This window comes from Hippocampus comes, unplaced genomic scaffold (genome assembly GCF_001891065.2).
Source record: "Hippocampus comes isolate QL1 unplaced genomic scaffold, H_comes_QL1_v1.1 scaffold7, whole genome shotgun sequence".
NCBI classification, from domain to species: domain Eukaryota; kingdom Metazoa; phylum Chordata; class Actinopteri; order Syngnathiformes; family Syngnathidae; genus Hippocampus; species Hippocampus comes.
In genome coordinates, this window is record NW_017842060.1 from 6,450,623 (window position 1) to 6,471,607 (window position 20,985).

Genomic DNA, 20,985 nt, shown 5'->3' on the forward strand with positions numbered 1-20,985 from the left:
AAAAAAAAAAAAAAGAACAACAAACACAAGTTTACGTGCGGACCGTGCTGCTCGTCTCGCATTCCCCCCCTGTGGTGGATTTGAAGGAAGCACCCTCCCACAACGGGGACGACTGATCAAATCGAACAACGCATCCTCAAATTCTATGCACCTTTTTTCGCGATAGCTTTGCCTCCAGAGTCGGATTCAAGCTATTGAGATACACTCTCTTTTGTTTGCGCGTGTCTGTTTTATTTTTTTTTTAAGTCACGGTCAACAACATCACCACAGGCGTAGGTGATGAAGTCCCCCCTTGCCGCAGCATCGGGCGACATCAATTTCAGTTAAGGATTTCTATTTTTATTTCATTATTTATTTAGTTCCACTTTCCAACTTCCAGACTTCGGAGACACTGAACAAGAAGAAGACGGCAACGAGTTTTGGGACGTGCCTGCTTGGTGAGTGATTGGACGTTTCTTCTCGTTCCCCCATTCACTTACATAATTACTACAAGCTAGCTAACGTCACTTGGCAACGAGCAGCGATGCTACCAAGCTCTTTAAAACGAGGCCACTAAACGTCATTAAAACGCTCGCCTATTCATCTCCACGAATGATTTTGTGTTTGATTCGAGTGTTTTTGTTGACGTGGACCGTAACCACGCGTTTGCTTTTGTGAGATGCTGACCACAAGGGGCTTATTGAGCTAGCAAGCGAGCCTACGCCCCGGGGGCTCTCTCTCGTCCTTTTCGACAAGATTCTGACACACACTCGGGTGCTAATTAAAGATGTCAGCATAAATTGACAGGCGACCTTGTGTGTAACATTCCTCCGCGGGTGCATTGTCCTGGTCAAATGTCAAACAGTTTCCTTTCTATTCTTGTCGACGTGACTGAATGTCATTTTCATCATCATATCACAGTGACCCACACACAAGCTGGACACAATATTAGGTACACTTGCACAAAATGGTGGGGTATAATACGGTAGTTGTATTAACAATTCTGCATGCTTTTGGCAGCCTATGTGTTAAGGCAGCAATGTAGACTAGTTATCAGCACATCTGCCTCGCAGTTATGATGTTTGAGGTTGGAAACGTGGTCACTTTCATGTGGAGTTTCACATCTTGGGCAATTTAAAAGTCTTCATTGAACCTAACATGTAAGCTTTGGGGATGTGGAAGAAAATGCAGGCAAGAATGGGGAGGACATACAAACTCCACACATGATGTCCTGATCCAAAATTTGAACCCAGAACTTTGGTGAGGCAGAAATGCTAACCTCTACTCAACTGTGTATTTTTTCATCCATCCATTTTTGTACCGCTTGTCCTCATTTGGGGTCAGAGGTGAGCTGGAGGCGATCCCAGCTGACTGGGTGGGAGACACAGACCACCCTGGACTAATTGCAAGTCAATTGCAGGTAGCATCTAGACAAATAATTGTAAGTCTTCATTAAACCTAACACGTTTTACAACGTAAAGCACCACAAACGCAAAATTACCACTTGCATTTTTGATGTGGCATAAGAAGGCACCGTCACTAACTGTTGTACTTCTTTTACATTTCATGAGTTCATATTTTTGGTATAAAATTCTCAATACACACTTGGATTGAATCAAATAAGATTTTGCTGAGACACTGCACTTGACATCGCGACCCGTGAGTGTATTTTGGATGCTTATGCAGATAAATTGAGTTGTGGCCTGATTTTTTTTGTCAGCTTATACCAGGCTTCCTTCAGTCCCCAAGCCAAAAATTGAACTTGACTATTGCCCCAGTTTGTGTCACTTCCTCTTGTTTTTAATCACAGTAATCAAACACATTTCGGCATTTGTGTGGACAAGAAGCTAGCACTTTAGCTTGTGTCCCTTGTGAGGACAGAGGGGGTACACAATATTATGTAACCCAACATCTCGCACCTGCTGATGGGTGTAACATCGCACATTAGACATGAATTCAACAATATCAACTTACTATTGCATAATGTTGCACCCTGTGTTCCTGCAGATGAATGACAGTTTTATGACAGACATGGTATATATAATTGTTTTAATAAGACAGCGGTTGGCAGTACAATGAAATATAGCTTGGAGTAGTGGAAATTGTGACACTGGGACTTGGGTTTCTTGTCACAATAACACTAATGAAGTCATTTATCTCGTACCTCTGCAGTGATTTCGTCAAATGGTTTAGTTGCGAGAAGGAATCATGTAGGTGCCACATAGTGTCTCAGTAAGGTGCTGTTGTTGTCAGAGCGCGTTGCATTTCGAGCAGACTACCGCGAATGTGTCTTTGGTATGTTGAGGTTTCCTGTCAAGTATCTGGTGCTGCGGAAATAACGGCAAATTTTTTTTGAGTCACTCAGTAAATAATACCATCAATCCATCGTCCCATTTTCTGTCGCACTTCCTTGTTGAGCTGGACCCTGTCCCACTTTGGGTGAGAGTCGTGCGCCCTGGACTGATCTTCAAGACATTAAACTGAACAAATACTTTTAGATATTTGACATTTGTTTTCAGGAGTGAGCGATAAGACGGTTTTGCACCAGAGGCAATTGATAAAAACAGCACAGTTTTCAGATGGCACAGTTGGACAAGTGGTCAGCAAATTCCAATTTGCTGACTTAAACAAGGTCTCAAAACGATGACTACATTTTCAAAATAGTAGAATACAGCATATTTTCCCAATACAATGCTAAACTTTTCTTGATGAATTTGTTGAGCTGATACTGAATCTGCCCTTGTTTTTTGTTTTCTCGAGCAGATCAAGTTTTCATAATAATAATAGTATGTAATGTAAAATATATTTTTTGATATTTAGGAAGTAAGGTTTAGGTTCAGCAACAGGTGGAAATTTCTTATCTGAAACGTCATGGCGATAAATTACTACACATGGTAAAGTCCGCATTGCACAAGCTTTTGTAGGTCAAACTTAAAAAAAAGAAAGAAAATATCAAAAATTGGATGTGGTAGGAAAAAAGTAAAGATATTTTATAAAGCTGCATCAAAAATACATTTTTGGACACATTAAGCTCTCTGTGATTAAAATTTGCTGTTGACCAGCGTTCGCATTTGTTGACCTCAACTCAAGACTGAAAAACAAAAGTTGTGGTTTTGGATTTTCGATGACGCACCAAATGTTTCTGGAGCAAGAAAACACAAATAGTTTTTTAAAAATTGTGTCAAGTGTTTTATAAACGACAATGCACTTGTTTCCGTGCTTATTGAATGTCTCAGTGTCAAAATAACAATTGTGAACCACAGCGCTGTTGTCATGCTCGCACTTCGCCAAAGTGGACAAGAACAATCTTGCTACTGGTTAGAATTCCTTGCAAAGTGACATCGCCACCTACTTTCTAGGCAGTACATCGTATGGCTTTTTTTTTTCACGCAAACATGCCCTTCATTCGGAATAAGAGAGGCATCTTCTTGGTGCCGCTGATACTAAAAGGTCTGTTTGTGCAATCACACCAGTGGGAGGATGTTATAGCATCGCTCATTCTTTAATGTTCTTGATTGATTTTCGCTAAGACCAAATAAAACCACAGTATTGCGGCGAGGTTGTGGTTCTCACTGGCTCTACCAGTGGTGTCAAACATACGGGCCGCGGGCCGGAACCGGCCCCCAAGGAGGTTCTATCAGGCTCGCAGGGTAATTTAAAAGCGAAAGAATAGATAAAAGACACTGAATGAATATTTTTAATAAGCTGCAATTCATGGATCATCCGCCAAGGGAACACTGTTTTGTTCAGAGAAGGAGACAACAGCAGTCTCAGTCTGTCACTGAGACAGACCCAACACAGCAGTAAAAGCCAGCTACCTAATTGCTAGCGAAATAGCATTAGCATCAAAGCCATATTCCAACGGTGACTTTGTGAAACGATGCATGATGAAGGCGGCTGTACTTGTATGTCCCGAGAACCGACAAGCTTTTGCCAATATTAGCCTAACGGGGAATACCAGAGAGCATTTCGGACCTATCAGCAGATTTCGACAGCCAAATGAAACAGAGAGTCAACTCATTTTGTTAAATGTTTTTTGAAAGGTATGTTGATTCAATTTCAACATTTTCCTATTGTTCTTGTGCTTCTTTCGACCAAAACAAAAGAAAGACATGATACTTTGGTTATTTATAGCAAAGTATGGTATAGTTTTAAGGGTCCGGCCCACTTGACATCGACTGAGGCCACATGTGGCCCACAATGTGAAATGAATTTGACACCCCTGGGCTATACGATAGATAAGTCCTAAACAATATGAGCGCCCCCACAGACTGTATCATCGTGCTTCCCAGCTTGTTGTTTAAGGTCATTCTCACAATGATATGGCAACGCGATGGATTTTAGAGGATCGGGCATTGGAGTTGTCAGCCCAGAAATGATACAGCATACGCCTATAAAGTTGCGCCACTGAGTAATTGTTGGCCAATATGGTTTGATCCCAAATTACTCAGCTCAGGAAATCAGTTGTATTGCCTATCCTTATACTTGATATGTTACCTACATGCTTTGACGTGTACGGTTTATTTTAAAATCAATTTCCCTCTACTTTTGCAATTGCTGTACACAGGAAGGGTCACGCGCATGTGTGCTCATCACCCCCCCCCCCCATCTTGACACTTTTGTACGGTTTACTGTGGTTCCTTTTTAGGTTTCTCCACTAGTAGTGATGACGTTATTGGCCCTGAGTGCGACCCTGGAAGTACTAATGTACTACGACAGTTGAAAGTTGCGCAAGTGGTCAAGTTTGTAAATTTGTATTCCCTCCTTTCTCGCTAGCAGATAACCACGGAAATGTCGAAACAGGACAGATTTGACTTTGAGCGCTCACCTTGCATTCAGGCCACAATACATTCAGGGAATGTAGGCCAACTGCGGACTAAAACAGCCACACGGTTTGCAGTGAAACATTAAACTATTTGTGTAATTGATGAGGCAAGATAAGCAACTTGATATGTGTGGAGACCGGGGGACCACCACCACAAAAAAAAAAAAACTAAATAGAAAAAATAGCTGAGAGACAGCTGTGCGTGTCAGCTCCTCTTGTTTGTGTCATCTTGTGTTACTATAAGGGGCCACGCCGGAATGGTGGGCTTTGCTGTGAGAAGAGGCGATGGGGGGGTGAGCAGAAGCGCAAATTTAGAAAAGGTCATCGCTTCTTTTTTAGCGGTGGTTCTCGTCAGCTATTTGCTAGCCTCTTTTTGCTACGCACGTCGGATTTTCACTCATGAGCTGAAGTTGTTTCGAGAGCTGTGCGGTTCATCGGAATTCAATTAGATGTAATATTGTCGAGATAGTATCCATTTGATAATGTCTAAATTTGCACATGTGGGATCTATTGAAATTGTTGACTTAAATGTTACGGTTCGATGGCAATTTGTAAGTGTATTAAAATAACAATTGTCATCAATTTTGTTTGGTCCCAAAGCAACTTACATCATTACAGTGTTTCAAAGAATTTGATTGGTAATACTTTTTAAGAAACATTTTCTTGTTTTGTACCCAAACATTAAAAGAGCCATTGACTAATCGTGATTTCAATTAGGACCAAAATAATCGCGATTAATATTTTTATCATAATCGAGGAGCCCTAGATGGTTCGTGTGTTTGGCTTTTAAAGGAGCATTATTGATTACTTTCAGCTTACGAAAAACCCAACCATGAAAAGATGCCGTTTTCAAGGTGATGCCATATTATTTGCTCGATTTTATTTTTCCCCCCCATGAGCAAGGGCATATGTCGTATCAAATCAGACCTCGTTGGCTAAGCGAAAAAGCAGCGCGTCTTCTGGTCGCAGCCAAGAAGAGCCTCATTTTTGCCTCCGTTCTTCATGACACAAATAACCAACAATCATTTCTGTGCAATTGATTCATGGCAAATGAATTAACTACTGCCACTGCTGTGAATTAACATCCACACCTAAAACTTTTACTGCCATTTAGGTAGGACGAGTCGGCCCACGCGCGACCGAAATCTGTTTTTAATGAGAAGTTAGCAATCGGCCTTTGGACTGCCCAAAGCCACTTCGCGCTATTAGTGCGGACATGTCAAATAAACAGCGGGACCTGCTGCATATTTCCTCGTTCTGCCTCTGAGGCACCGGTCTTTAGTCCGGCCCTTCAGCATATTAGGTTTCAGATCTGCATGGCTCATAGCGCTCATGGCTGCGAGTGGAAATTTCCACTTCTCCTTGGAGCTCCTACTTCTGAATTTTCATGCTGTGGAGGTAGGTGGAAACAGCACTTGTGTTTTGGTGGATAATTCCTGCAAATCTATGTTTGGTGTTTTGGAAAATGACTAATTCAGACCACGTGACAGTGCAGTTCCGCATTCCATCGTGATAATGTGACATCCATTAAATTCGGATTGATCAATTTGGAGCAATGGGTCATGATTCGAGTCTTGGGGGAGCCTTTAAGATGTTTTCCGACTGGCGAGTCGTTGTGTTCATTGTGTTGAGGATCTTTGTCTGTCATCCTGACAGTTTGGCAACATGGTGAGTCACAAAAGGGTGGGTCTTGAGTTCCATCCTGTCATTGTTATCAAGTTTGATACCAGTCAGTGATTCAATCTTGCGTCGCTATTTTCAGACACGTGGTGGAAAGGACGGAGGATTTCACGACAATAAAACCCTGGCAGAGGCACCTTAAGAAGTGGTACGGGTGTTGGATGACCGTGTGAAGCGTCTTGTGCCTGCACTTGCTCATGCCAGTGAATGTGATGCACAAGTGTGGTTATGTAACAATGTCAAACGTTTGGAGCGAGAGAAACACAAGGTGGTAGAAATCACGGGGAAGAGGATAGCGGCTACAAACCACGAGAAGAAGCGTTTTCCAGCCACGAGACATACGGATACTGTCACGTCAAGCTTCATGGTGATTGCTTTGTTCAGGGAGTAAAAGGATAACATGCGGGTTAATTCGTGGTCAGATGCAACTTGCGGAACATTGCAGAAGTGCTGCGGTCATACCGAAAGTACTTTTAGGAATTTAAATCTGCCGTTCAACCGAGCTCCGTCTGTGCAGTGTTTATCTCTTGTTCTCGTGTTTGTTTGTCTTCGCCTTGTTTGACCAGTTAACTCAGTTTCCCGCAGCCGTCATCCGCCTCCTTAATCAGCCCTGCCCCAATCTTCCAATTGGACCCCGAGCAAAACAAATGTGCTGTGAAAGCTTCGTATTCTCACCAAGGAAACATTACATCTCAGTGGAGCATTTTAGCTTTTTATTCCATTTTAAAGGATTCATATTTGCAACCCCTCTCCTGTATGTGGAAATAACGTTCAGTGGAGATTAGGTGTCATTTTTTTACGATGGAATTGACACCTGAAAGCATTCCGTTTGCTTACAGCAAGGGTTGGATGTCTACATCCAGATGATGCCCGAAACCGATACTGCTCCACGGGTCAAGTTGCATCTTCATAATGTAAACCCCCTACGGCGTTCTTTTACTGGCGCTGAGCCGGCAATGACAAGCATACCAGCGAAGATGTATGACCACTTTTTGAAGTATGATCACTGCCCTAGTGACCCAATAGCACGTGAGACATTTTGGACCCGACTTCTTTCACTTTCCCTAACACTGTGATTGACAGTACAATGCACAATCATGTTCATATCTTAGTAAAGGCATCAACCCACGATCTCTAGATCACCCCTGCCAGGAATGATATTTTTCTCTTTGGCCTATTCTATTATCACAGAAAAATGAACAATTAGCCGACTCTGGATGGAGTAACGGAGTGTCAAGGGCAAACACGGAACTGCAAAATGTAGCTTGGTTAATACTCTTTTTGTGTTCTTTCTTTCAGACACAATACGTGTCTCCCTGGTGCTGTTTGAACTCACAAGAAAATTGAGCTGCCATTGACTGTGTGTAGATAAGTGGGGGGGGGCTTTGTTCAGAAAAGTGAAACAGGTGTTATGTCTGTCATGGAGTCTATAAATGTGGCAAAGCCCGGGCAGAGAAGTCAAAAGATGAATCCCCTGACAAGGCCCTTGCAAGCTCCTCTCTTCTCTTGACTCGATATCATCCTGACGTTCAAGCATAAAATCAATTATCTCTCGTATCGATTTTTACAACCTGTCCTTCTACGTGAAGGAAACACAATTTGATAGCGCTGTCAAATTTTTTCGAAGGTTGGCACCAGGCCATTCTGTGGTCTCGGACTCCAAAAAAAAAAAAATAAAAATTCTCCTTTGCACCATTTCAGTTTTAACTTTGGGCACTATTCTCCTGTTTTGCCCTCTGATCAGACTGACCTGGTTTTCTAGGAACGGCTTTGACTCCTGATTTTAGAAAGGATTCCCATCCCAGTAATTTGAGTAGAGTCACAGTAGTCCATCTCGAGAACGTCACTGTGCCTTCCTGTGTTTACATTTCCCAGTCTACTTTCGCCACTGTGGTGTCGGTGAACGTCTTTAAGTCTGGAGTTTCTACATTTTGGGTTATTGGCATTGGTCAGTGCAGAACATCCTGAAGCATACACACGCATTCTGAGCAAGTATTGTATTTTCTGGTCTCTTGTCAAAATAAATCCAGTTGCCATACCAGTCCATGAACTTTCCAACCTCTTCTCTGTCAATGATTCAAATTTTTTTTTCAAAAAAACAATGACATCAAAGATTAAGTTTCCAGTGTCAAAACTGTATTTATTTTGGGTTATAATGAAGTTGCCCCCAGAAGGACAGATGGAACCGTCGTCGGCGGTACATTGCACTGGGTGCAAATGAAATCGCTCGAAAAAAATCGTCTCACATTACATGTCGATAACCAGACAAAACCTCCATCTGTTCTGATGTTTGCAAATGGGGAGTGTCTTTCCTCACTTCCACAAGGAGTAAAGGTGATTTATTCCTGGGCTGCGTGCCTCCTTCCTTTAGACATGTCCAGTCATGTCCCTTTCCAAGATTCTGGAAGAGCCCCTTGACTACAACCGCTCTTGTTGTTGTGTCCAGCTTTTATGGATTATGTTGGTTCGAGCTTATGTGTGGGGAAACTAAGCATCAGTTTACCCCCTGAATAAAAGATTCTTGCCTCCAGTATGTCATTGATTTACTATTCATGTTGTGTTATGTTTAATTATGTGTAATTCTATTCACTTGCTGCCATTTCTGTTGACATGTACAATTAGCCGTGTGGTGCGGCCCGGTGGTCCAGTGGTTAGCGCGTCGACCTCAAGTGCAGGTTCAATTCCAGCTCTGGCCTCCCTGTGAGGAGTTTGCATGTTCTCCCCGGGCCTGCGTGGGTTTTCTCCGGGTACTCGGGTTTCCTCCCACATTCCAAAAACATGCATGGCAGGCTGATTGAACACTCTAAATCACAGGTGTCAAACTCAAGGGCCGGGGGCCAAATCTGGCCCGCCAGGTCATTTTATGTGGCCCGCAAAAGCAAATCATGTGTGTCAACTTGTTAAAATCTGTACCGCAATGTCAAATTGTCATGTGTAATAAATCACGTTGAGATCGTTGCAATAATTTTGTTCTCCTGTTTACACTCACTTGAACAATAATTGAACAAACTATTAGAATTGACGGTTTGCAAAACTAGTAATCTATTAATTTGTTGTGTAAGTAATAATTTTGTGGTTTCACTGTCATAATGGCCCTCCGAGGGAAGATGTAACTCCATATTGGCCGCGACTAAAATGAGTTTGACACCCCTGCTCTAAATTGTCCCTAGGTGTGAGTGTGAGGGTGGATGGTTGTTTCTCTCTGTGTGCCCTGCAAGACAGCTGGGATAGGCTCCAGCACCCCCCGCGGTGTGGGCCACATACGGACTCGGTAGATGTCAAGTGGGCCGGACCATTAACATTATACCATACTCTGCTATAAATAACCAAAATATCATGTCTTTCCTATGTTTTGGTAGAAAGAAGCATTGGCGCATTGATACCGTCTGCTGTGTTGGGTCTGTCTCAGGAACAGATTGAGACTGCTGTTTTCTTCTCTGATCAAAACAATGTTGTCTTCTACTCTGATCAAAACGGTCTGCCCCTAGCGGATAATCCATGAATTGCATTTTATTGAAAATATTCATTCTGTGTCTTTAATGCATTTTTTTCACTTTTAAATTATCCTGCGGGCCACATTGAACCTCCTTGGGGGCCGGTTCCGGCCCGCGGGCCGTATGTTTGACACCACTGACTTAGAGTAAGAAACACACCGTGCTAAGAAGTGAGTCCAGTCATTTTGAAAGTAGAACTCACTTCAGTGACCTTTTCGTTTCACTTCTTTTTTCATGACTTTTGATGTGTTGGTCTGCGTGTACACAGCGTGCATGATAAGGTGTCTGATCGTGGTCTCTCTTGCTTTCCAGAACATCCATGAGCTCCGATTCTTCACACTACAGTTTCAGGATGCCAAATATAGGGTTCCAGAACCTGCCTCTTAATATTTACATTGTTGTGTTTGGGACAGCCATCTTTGTCTTCATCCTCAGCCTCCTCTTCTGCTGCTACTTAATAAGGTAAGCACTATTACACCTTTTTAGCTTGATCAGTTTAACTGGACATTGTGGACTGTACGCTACATGGCCTCATTCCAATGCACAATGGAATACATTTAAAAACCCTATTTTCATATTTTGCGCAAGTCTGACTCAAAGCATGGTTTAACTATGCGCATGAGCGGAGATTACTTTCTTAAGGTAATTTCACGGACGCGTGCATGTAGACATGGGTATTTGCGCCATTGTGGGTGTGTACACAGCTGACTTGATTCCCAGCCAGTTGAAGTGGATCCTCTCATTCTCTTTAAATTCGCCTCAGGAGAGGCACGCAGTCGACATAACGGAACTCGCTATTGCAGGAGAACAGCGGGCGCAAAGTACGTTTATAAGAACTACAAGATCTCCACTTGCGGATGATGGAAAGGTGGCCACTGTAAAGTGGTGACTTGAGACTGCCTTCCAATCCCAATCGAACACACCCCACCTATAGTTGTGCCATGGTCAGGGGGGTGCTTTTAAAAATATATTCAAGGCGATGACAATAATACGGTGACATCGACCATACGTATCAGCGGAGCACAGAAATTGTCTGCCTGAGCTTCGATCAAATCCAATGACAATAATACGGTGACATCGACCATACGCACAGAAATTGTCTGCCTGAGCTTCGATCAAATCCAACAAAATCATGTGACATCTGTGTCCCAAATTAGACTTGCTTTTAGCTGGTCTAAGGTCTCGTCGACTTTCTGTCACCAAATTGTCAGGTGCGCCGGGGGCGTGTAATAGAAAACACCCTCATTCTGCCCGGTGTGTCAAATGGCCAAACACAGTTAACTCGAGTTGCCCCGGAAAGAAAATTAAGATGCGGCAGTTTTTACACGGAGTGCATGTGCGCCTTTCGACGGGAATAGAACTTGAAATGTATTTATAGCTAAACAAATGTTGCAAAACAGTCAACCTAGGCAACCGCAAGGCCGACCACCTCCACAAATATTGCGACATATGACACAGCATTGTTAGTTTTTCTTGGAGGGATCCAGTGTAGTCCAGATTTTACTGGCCTTTTAAGTTAAATCGAAAAGTGTGTAGTACAACTTTGTACATAACTAATTGATATGAAATCCTAAACATGCCTAATAACTTTATTCAATCTCAGGACAATATTAGATCAAGAACAATGTTAGCCAGAGCAGCAACCGTGCTGCAAATACACTTGGAGTCATGTGTCAACTGTAAGATTTTGGTCATTTAAAAAAAAAAAAAAAGTTGTTGTATTCATTGTGTTTGTAGGTGTAAATCATTTCAACAGCACAGTTTGGAGAATTTTTTTTTTTCAATCGTGATAAGGTGTGAATCTGAATTCAAAGTGATACTAAAATATAACCATCAAAACCTATTGTCTGCATTCTGATAATCATGGCACTTTGCGTCAAAGGATCTCGTCTTAATCCTGCTTTACCTATTGCCACGTTTGCCCTACTTAGTACCTACTCTGTTTGACGTGACGCATCTCGCTAGTGGTGCTTTGCCATCGGCAAAAGCAGGTACTCCCAGATTACACAAGGTACCATTGTATGTCCGCAAAGGTTGAATCAGTCAATGTTTTCTCAAGACTTCTTCATTTCTAAATTTCTTAAGTGTGGTGTCTTCCCATTTATGCCCCAGTGTGTTAGTTTCTTGGGGGCGGTCCAGTAAAAAAAAAAAAAAAAAAAAAGTGTGTGTGGGATGTTGTGGAGGTGCCGATGAAAATTCACTCGGGTGATAATGTGTACGTATGTGCAATATAAGCTCCACAAACAAAATTGTGTGTGTGTGTGTGTGTGTGTGTGTGTGTGTGTGTGTGTGTGTGTGTGTGTGGGTGGGTGTGTATAATACACACCCACCCACACACACTCAAACACACCTTGGAATATATCAGTGTGGCCCGCTGCCATAGACTATTCTAATTCAACCGCAAAGAGTATACCATGTGACTTTGATGCAGTACCATGATTTTATCCCCCCCCCCCAAAAAAAAAGTAGACATTTTCAAAGGAAAAAAAAAATAGCATTTTTGCTCATTTCAAAGCATCTAAAGATGCAGTCTCCCAAAGTTAGCATCCCTGTCTAGGTGCACTAAACATTTTTTATGTCATTTCTAGCATTACAGCATCTTTTGTGGCTGATACTGTGGCCACATCCATACTCCACTTTCTATCAGTGGTCGTTTGTAGATTTAACAACTATAGTTCTTCTCCCCCCCAGAATTAAGCTCAAACAAGTCCAAGTGTGCGCCAGCCAGCAAGGTTTTGTAACTGAATGCAATACTGCTCTTGGTTATCTCGTATTCTCACCACATCCTGCAATTTGTTGAAACAGCCAGACCAAGATGTTCTATTTTTAATTAATATGCACATTTTGCTTGGATTACATCACGGTCACACTAAGCAGGTGTCTTCAAACACAAATTAAAAGAGAGAGGAGGGGGGGGGGGGACCAGCCAGCCAGCCTTTACCAAACAGACTTTACCAAACAGGACTGTTCAGTTCTGCCACCATGAATGGAATTGAAAATCATAAATAGCATGATAGTGCAACATAACAGTATATTCAACAAAAACGTGACATCATGAATACACTTCAACAGTGTCCATTCAGCATTTGCATGTTGTTCTTTCCTTGTCAAAAGACAACACATCATTTACAATTTGTAGTCTTCCCATGAAGAGATAATTCACTCCAATCAGTAGAATCTGTCTAATTGCACTCTGTTAATTGGAACAACTATGACAAACATACAGTACCAACGGAAAGGGGAATATTTATATATTTTTAAAAGCCTAATTTATCAGTCGTTTTGGTCGGTGGAAAAAAAAAACTGAATTAAACACATCTCTGCTGCTTGTTGAAAATAGACCTGTGATACCTTTGGAAGTCTAATTATAAAATGTGCATCTAGTGGGAATGTCAGCTTCCACCCCCGTCTTCGACTCTTGGGAGTCTCTGCATCTTTACCTGCTGACTTCGTTTTTTTTTGTTTTTTTTGTTTTTTTTTTTTGAATTAATTAATTTTAAAAATGTCAGTTTCTCTCCTAGACTGTGCTGCTTGTTTTACAGATCCCTCTCACTCTGCTGCGAGAGGTTAAGGTTACTTGTAATGGAGGTAAATCTTACAAACCTATGAATATCTCTTGTTTCTCTCGCTCATCCTTCCCCCTTGTCCTCCATGTTTGTTGCCGCTCTCGTAGCCTAGCCGCTCCTTTTAAGTGCTATGCCTGTTCTCTCCTCACTCAGGTGATTTCATTTTGGCAATGTTTACGAAGAGCTACACGGAGAGGTCCAAGCAAAACTGGGTTCTGCCCCTTAACATTTGTATCAGTTCCAATTTTTTTTTTTTTTTTTTGTAAAAGCTATTTGTACGCGTCAGAAATAAAATCATACACACAACTGCTTTGAATGCATTTTCAGATCTCAGAGAGCAGTAGTTAGGGTTTGACTTAACCTGTAATTGGTTAATCCAGCGCCAATGATTCAGTGATGAGTCTCATGACCGCAAAGGCAGTCAAGTAGGACGAAGCCAACACAAGAAACCTCCTCAAATGCCCTCTCATAGTCGTGTGATCTCATGCAAAATGTAGCACCTTTTACATCTCGCTATCATCTGATATCTCCGTAGCATATTTATAATTAGTGTCATGAGGCAAGTATTTGACAAGTATGTTTGTTTGTTTTTTTCTGTTCCCCCCCACCCGCCCAAGGATCTCTGAATGATCTGTGTAGTAATGATGTGGTGAATGTGGAGGTAACTTGCTAATCGGAAAGATGTTTTGTCTTTACGTCTACCCAGGTTACGGCACCAGGCGCACAAAGAGCTCTATGCATACAAACAAGTAAGAATTGCGGTCATCTGAAAACAGTACACACAGCTGTCTGGCAATATTGTATTTGTTACGGGGGCGGGGGGGTGCTTCTGCATTCATCAGCATGTGCTCTGACAAGAACGAGGCAGTCGACGGCTTTCAGCTTTCAGTGCGAAAGCCAAAAGAGAGGCTCTGATTTTCTAAGATCCCAAATAGCATGCGATAAATGCTGTGTTTACTCACTGAAACAGATTGCGCTGTTGGCGACAAGTGTAAAAATGGCAGAGACCGCTGTAATTACAAGATGGTCGCAGAACGCTGCACCAAATGAACTGTGTGGCAATTAAGCGCGTTTTGCACATAATTGGTAGATCCACTTCCACATCTGTTTTCGTGAGCTATTAAGGTTGATCGGCTAACTTAGCTGGGTCAACAACAAAGGTTTCTGTCTTGAAACTATAATTAATCATGATAAAACTCCATATATTTGCTATACCTGGAACCACGCTTGGGTGGGTACCGTATTTTCCACACTATAAGGCACTTCGGAGTATAAGATGCACCTTCAATGAATGGCCTATTTTAAAACTGTTTTCATATGTAGGGTGCACAGCATTGTAAGGCCCATAGTATAGAAGCCACAATAGTGGCTGCAGTTGTCTTCTGCATCCACTAGATGGAGCTACACTAAAGGGAATACAATACAATACAGTACAGCTTTATTTATCTAAAGCTGTAACAAGCGGCTGCAACTGTAACAAAGCACTTTACAGAGCATTTAAAATACTACGTCAAAGCAAGCAGAATATTGATCCATATATATATATGTGTGTGTGTGTATATATATATATATATATATATATATAAATCTTGCCCTGCGATTGGCTGGCGACCGATTCAGGGTGTCCCCCGCCTACTGCCCAAAGACAGCTGGGATAGGCTCCAGCTCCCCCCGCAACCCTAGTGAGGATTAAGCGGTTCGGAAAATGGATGGATGGATGGATATATTATCAGGCGCACCGTCGGCTTTTGAGAAAACCGAATGCTTTTAGGTGCGCCTTATCGTGCGGAAAATACGGCAATCATTGGAATATTCAGTTGTATAATCAATTCTACAAAGATGAATCAGGGACAGCCCTAAATACAACATCTCTTGCTTGGCCAAGGTAAAGCTTACCTTGAGTTGGAGCAATTATGAATATAAAACACATATTTGTCCCCTCGCTATAGCCTTGAATAAATAACTTGCTTTTTATACAATGCTAGCGTGACTAATGCTTTTCTTTCTCTGATATTCCTTTCAAGGTCATTCAGAAGGAAAAGGTGAAAGAGTTAAATTTGCATGAGGTCAGTTCTCGCCTTTCTTCATCATCTTCAATCACTTGAAGATACTGTCTTTGCTGTCAAAATGTTTTGTTTTTGTTTTTTTTATTTTTCACAACGGACTACCAAGAAGTTAGCTTGTCGTCAAAACATCCTGTCATGTCACCATTTCACCACGCACGGAATATCTTTGATGCTTTTTAACAGAGAAGCCGTTGCACATCATTTTAAGAGGGCAATGTTTTAATACAGGTTAGTAGCAACTACTTCATACAAAATAGGGTGCGCTTTAATTTAAGGAAAACGATTTATCATGAAAAGGGCTAAGATAAAAATCATAATTTAAAAAAAGAATCTGTGCCCTGAAGCACAAAGGGGCCTTTGAAATGCACAACACCGCAGTCCCCCAAAAACAACTTTGTGCTGTGAGCAAAGTTGCCGATGTAGATCACAAGAGTCAATTGTTCTGTTGTGCCAACTTAGTTATTCATGAATATCATCCAAGGGCATCTTCCCTGTAGTGCTCTGCTGACCATAACTGTCAAACCATGACCTGTCAAAACAATATTCGCATTGTTTTACTTACCATATTTCCGCAAGTTTATTTACTCCGTTGTAGATAGGCGGAGGCCTTTATTTATGAACTGACATCATGAGACTTACTACCCATTTTTTTTTTCCTAACTGGCAAAAGGGAGTCTATTTATTTAGAATAAGGGTCACTCATTTTGGAAATAACATGTTGAATGCAGCCAAGAGTGCTCTCACTCGAAGCATTTCTTGTTCATCTGGCCCTGGGCATTATGGAGACATATTTGATGGCTCGTTGTGTCACAACAAGCGTCAGGAGTTTCTTGTTTGTGTTATTGCAAATAGAAAAAAAGGCATCTGACATTGTCATGTGATGTTACAAGCACTACCTACTTTTTTTGGTCCCACATATTTTGTTTTGATCGTTTCGGGAATGGTGACCCAAGGGATTCTGTTTACACGAACGCGCTTTTAAACAATGTCATTATCCGCACAAAATGCCGAAAAGTACCGCCCCTACTTCATCTTATGATTTCATCCTGCCAAACAGGAGAGTGCAAAGCTGTTTGATGTCCGCTGGAAAAGAAATTCTGTCTAAAAATAACTAAATAAATAAAAATAAAAACAAATAAAGTCTCCTCTCTTGGTGTCTTGCAGATGTGCGCGGTTTGCTTGGAGGAGTTCAAGCAGAAAGACGAGCTGGGGATTTGTCCGTGCAAACATGCGTTTCATCGGAAGTAAGTGCAACGCTTTGTTGATTTTTCATGCGGACACACACAGGAAAGTACACATGGATCTATCCGGTTTTGGGATTAAGTTAAAATAGCCCCAAAAATGAGTCATCTGCCTCATAAAAAAAAAAAAATAAAATAAATAATAACCCATGCATCTTATACTAGCTTGGAATAAACAAGTGAATGGTTCCGGTAGTTCCTCCTACAAATTGTAACTTTCACAGATAAATGTGTAAGGGAACTCTGCAGAGTCCATGACCACTTGACCGAGCTAACTTTGCCCCACATACACACAGCCTGCGCCCTTTCAACTGAGTTGTTTATATCAGCATGACACCCCCCCACCCCGGCGTAGTTTCTCCTCACTTGCTTCCAGAATGACCGCCACTTACTATAAGCGTGTGTGCGTGCGTGGGTGAGTGTATGCCTCAAAAGTGGCCTCAGAGAGCTAGCAAATCTATTGAGACTGAACTCAACAAGTGTGTCCAAACAGCAGCTCAGGGAAGTTATTCCTGACATCATACAAAGAAACTCAATCAGAGAATCTGCAAAAACTCCCAAGTTCATTGGAGGCAAGACTTGCGAGGCCGCTAATTAAACAAGACATGCCGCGTTAAAATGTAACTTGACCTGTTTGGTTGTTATGGATTGAAATGGCGTTTCAGCAAATATCACCTCAGAATGCTCCAAATTCAACAAAGGACTATTTTCAGTTGTTTCCAACCTGTGAAGTATCTTGAGACACTACTGCACATAATAAAACGGTGCACCTGATTTGTTTTTATTTGAAAAAAAATATGCTGTTATCATTGGGAGGTTTGTCTCAAAACAATCAAATTATTCTTGAACAGTTGATGACTTAAATAAAAGAAATAATTGCCATTTGCAAAGACTATTTATAGAAATCTGATAACAAACCAAAACAAAACATAATTTGGCTAATAACATTTTGTGCGGTGGAAAAGTGTCTTTCATATTAATTCACAGTTCATCTGCAATTATTTTATTCCTGTATGATGATTCTGAAATTGGTTCTTGTAAAATAGATGAATGTCTTGCTGGCATTTGTTAAAAAAATAAATTAAAAATACATGGGAAGAGGACGACCTTCCTTGAAAAACTAATCGCAATATGAGCGGCAAAAAAAAAAAAAAAACGCAATTAGTTTATTTTCCATAATCGCTTAGCCTTCATGTAAATGAATATTTTGTCTATATTTGATTGACTGGTGACCAGTCCGCAATGTAACCCGCCTCTCAAAGTCCTCAAAGTCACCCGTGATAGGCTGCAATGGGTCACCAAGGACTGGAAATGTCCTGTGCACCCAATCAGGTGTTTTCGGATCGTGCTGGCTTTGTACCTTCCTCTCGTTGATCCCTACAGTTAGTAGACCAAGTCTTCATGACCTCCTCTCCCTATTTGCCAGATGCCTCATCAAGTGGCTGGAAGTGAGGAAAGTGTGCCCGCTGTGCAACATGCCCGTTTTACAGCTTGCCCAGCAGGCCGGCACCACGGAAGCTCCCGTGCCCATCCAGCAGCCTCTGCCCGGTGTCGAGAACCTGGTCTAGTGAACCTGAAGCCAACAAAATGGTGACACTAAAAAACATACATACATACATACAAAAAAATATATATATATTTGTGTATGTACACATCAGTCAAATAGTCAGCTGTACAGGTCCAATTTGTTGTGGCTCTGCGGACCCGCCGGGTGAAAAAGACCATACAGTACATTATCTTCACAGGGACTCATAAAAAGTTTTTTTCTTCAACTCGCTTGGATTGATCATCGGCTGGATTAACCATTTTTCTTTCTTCATGGACACGGAAAGAACGTTGATATGGTTCTTAACTAACGCGCTTTTTTTCTGTGGACACCAGGATGACAACAAACACAGCAGCCAAGATCTACAATACACAAAATACTCTTCTTTCTTTTTTGTTTTTTGTTTTTTTTTTAATTTAACAAGCACTTTACAAGAAGTTAAAACCTAATTGCTTGCCATTGTCGTAGCAAGGGTATGTTTTATATCTGATTTTTGACCATTACTTCCATGTTCAGCATATCGCCTCACAAGTTTTCATTTTGTCGTCAGTAAACTTTGACCCAAAACATAATTCCCAAAGGGACCCAAAAATACTTTTGGGAAACGTTTGGAAATAGTCAGATATTTTCATGACTTCACACACACAGTCCATTCATTTTAAATGAATGAGTTACACATGCCAAACTTTATCTGAAGTGCCCGTCTTTTTAGTCATTATTATTATTATGCAACTGTTTTGATGGTTTGTATTCTGCAAGTCAATAAGGATTTCACTAAATAAATGACCATGTCTCCTCATATAGCGGCTGTACGGTGAAGGTGGCCGCACTAATTTACTATACTGCAGAGAGTACTGGGCGCCAATTAGCGGTAAGACCTTTATTCGTAAGACTTATTCGTATGAGTCTGTTACATCATCTTCCCAAATTATTGTTCACAGATTCTGAGAACCATGATTGAGGCAATTACATAAACATTGAGCCGAGTAAGCAGTGCAGTACTGGTTTGAGATGTGGCGTTTCTTTCGTCATTCATTAATTAGAGAGTGGTGTCAATCAGAGTGAAGGTCATTATTTGAGGAAATATGGTACGTTTTGATTTCACGACTTTTGTAGGGTAATAATATCTGAATACGATACACTGTTTTTGAAGAAAATGAAGAAAACCGCAACAAAGTCCTTAAATGTAGAAACACAACTCAACGTAGTGTGAATATTTTAAAGCAGTATTATAAAGTATCGGGGCTTTCAAAAAAAAAAACAAACACTTTATGAGCATGAATGCCACTTGTTGTTATTCGTTCACGAAACGTGTTAAAGCAGCACTAAAAATGCATCTCAAGTTTTGACTTTTCGTGTGTATTTATGGTTGAGAGGGAGTTGCCCCCCTGCTAGAGCCAGCGCTCACTGGATGTAATGAAGCAGCATTTCCATTCATATGCAGACACACACTGAGGACACACACTGAGGCGCGCACACACATTCACAAGCGGGATGAATCTTTCTCGAGCTTTCGCTTCTCACTCTCTTTCTCTACCTTTTTGTTTTGGATGGACCACTGAGCCCTGCTTTTTGTGTCCCTGGTTGTGAGCTCCACTCGCTAAAAGTGCTGATCGTTTTCGAGAGCAGCAAACAACAAAAAACAACAACAAAAAAAAAACAACACCTAAAGGCACAACCAGTAACATCCCAAAAGGTGAAATGCAATAAAAGTTGAAGAAATAAAAAATCTGGAGTTCCATTGGACCATGTCTATACCCAGAACAAATAACATACAAACTTGCTTTAAGTATTTGACTGTCTACAAATTGTTTTCAAAAATAACCTGTGCAGAAATACTTTTTTGAACGATATAAGATAATAGATGTTTATAGAAAAATGAAGCAGAATTTCCATTCAAATGTCAATTAAAAAAATGCCACAAATGGCTTTTTTATTTTCAAAAGTAAATTAGTGCCTTGAGATCTGAGTGACCCGACTTGTAAGTTTTTCAAGATACGAGCTGCCGTTTAGCCAATTTTGTGCTTTGACTTGCGAGCAAAAAGTCGAAATGGGAGCATTGTATGGTGGCTGTGAACTCAGGTCACATCAAGCACCCGTTTGGTAGATGGGATGGAATTGAATAAAAAAAGTGTCTTTGAGCTTTTTATTGCTCCACCCAGTTCAATTTTACAGTCAAACTAAACACAAAACAGAGAGAATTGTATGTTTTGTCTTTGAAACAACGGCATGACTTTAGCCTAATGTTTGCTAGCTTAATGCTAATACATAATGGGAGATGCCTTGAACGGCCTCACAAATTGCATCACTGTTGCAGTGTGATATTTGAACACAAATGGTGCAGCAACATATATGCACACCGACAAAATAAGATTCACAGGTATTGGATATTCTTTATCCTCGCGCCACTTGTGAGGATAAGCGGATTAGAAAACAGATTCTGAAACACCTCATAACTGCTTTTTTTTAGGGTTGTTTTCTTTTTAGTGGGGAGGCTGGTACAGGTTCAAATGCGTATGCTGATGATTTGACTCAGATCTCAAGCAACCACTCTAATTGGGCAATATGGCTAATTTGAGGTGTAAGTG

At 41.2% G+C, this 20,985-nt stretch overlaps 1 protein-coding gene across 3 annotated transcripts; it reads left to right on the forward strand.

Annotated features, from left to right (window-relative positions):
* Positions 1-6: 6 nt before the first annotated feature.
* Positions 7-20,058, forward strand: rnf24 (ring finger protein 24). Of its 3 annotated transcripts, none has more exons than XM_019862032.1 (7): positions 7-276; positions 380-437; positions 10,291-10,440; positions 14,251-14,293; positions 15,569-15,610; positions 16,775-16,854; positions 18,278-20,058. In XM_019862032.1, exons 3-7 carry the CDS (start codon positions 10,298-10,300, stop codon positions 18,417-18,419), a joined length of 450 nt encoding a protein of 149 aa, XP_019717591.1. In that variant the 5' UTR covers positions 7-276; positions 380-437; positions 10,291-10,297; the 3' UTR covers positions 18,420-20,058. The 3 variants fall into 3 exon arrangements, with proteins under 3 accessions (XP_019717591.1, XP_019717590.1, XP_019717589.1); XM_019862031.1 differs by lacking the exons at positions 7-276; positions 380-437 and adding an exon at positions 5,629-6,202 and having other exon boundaries at positions 18,278-18,441; positions 18,624-20,058; XM_019862030.1 differs by lacking the exons at positions 7-276; positions 380-437 and adding an exon at positions 5,630-6,202.
* Positions 20,059-20,985: the final 927 nt, after the last annotated feature.

Excerpts from the sequence above, each read along its gene's own strand:
- rnf24 (XM_019862031.1), top strand. Across the intron at positions 14,294-15,568 it reads AGCTCTATGCATACAAACAA|GTCATTCAGAAGGAAAAGGT; the intron begins GTAAGAATTGCG and ends ATTCCTTTCAAG. Across the intron at positions 15,611-16,774 it reads AAGAGTTAAATTTGCATGAG|ATGTGCGCGGTTTGCTTGGA; the intron begins GTCAGTTCTCGC and ends GGTGTCTTGCAG.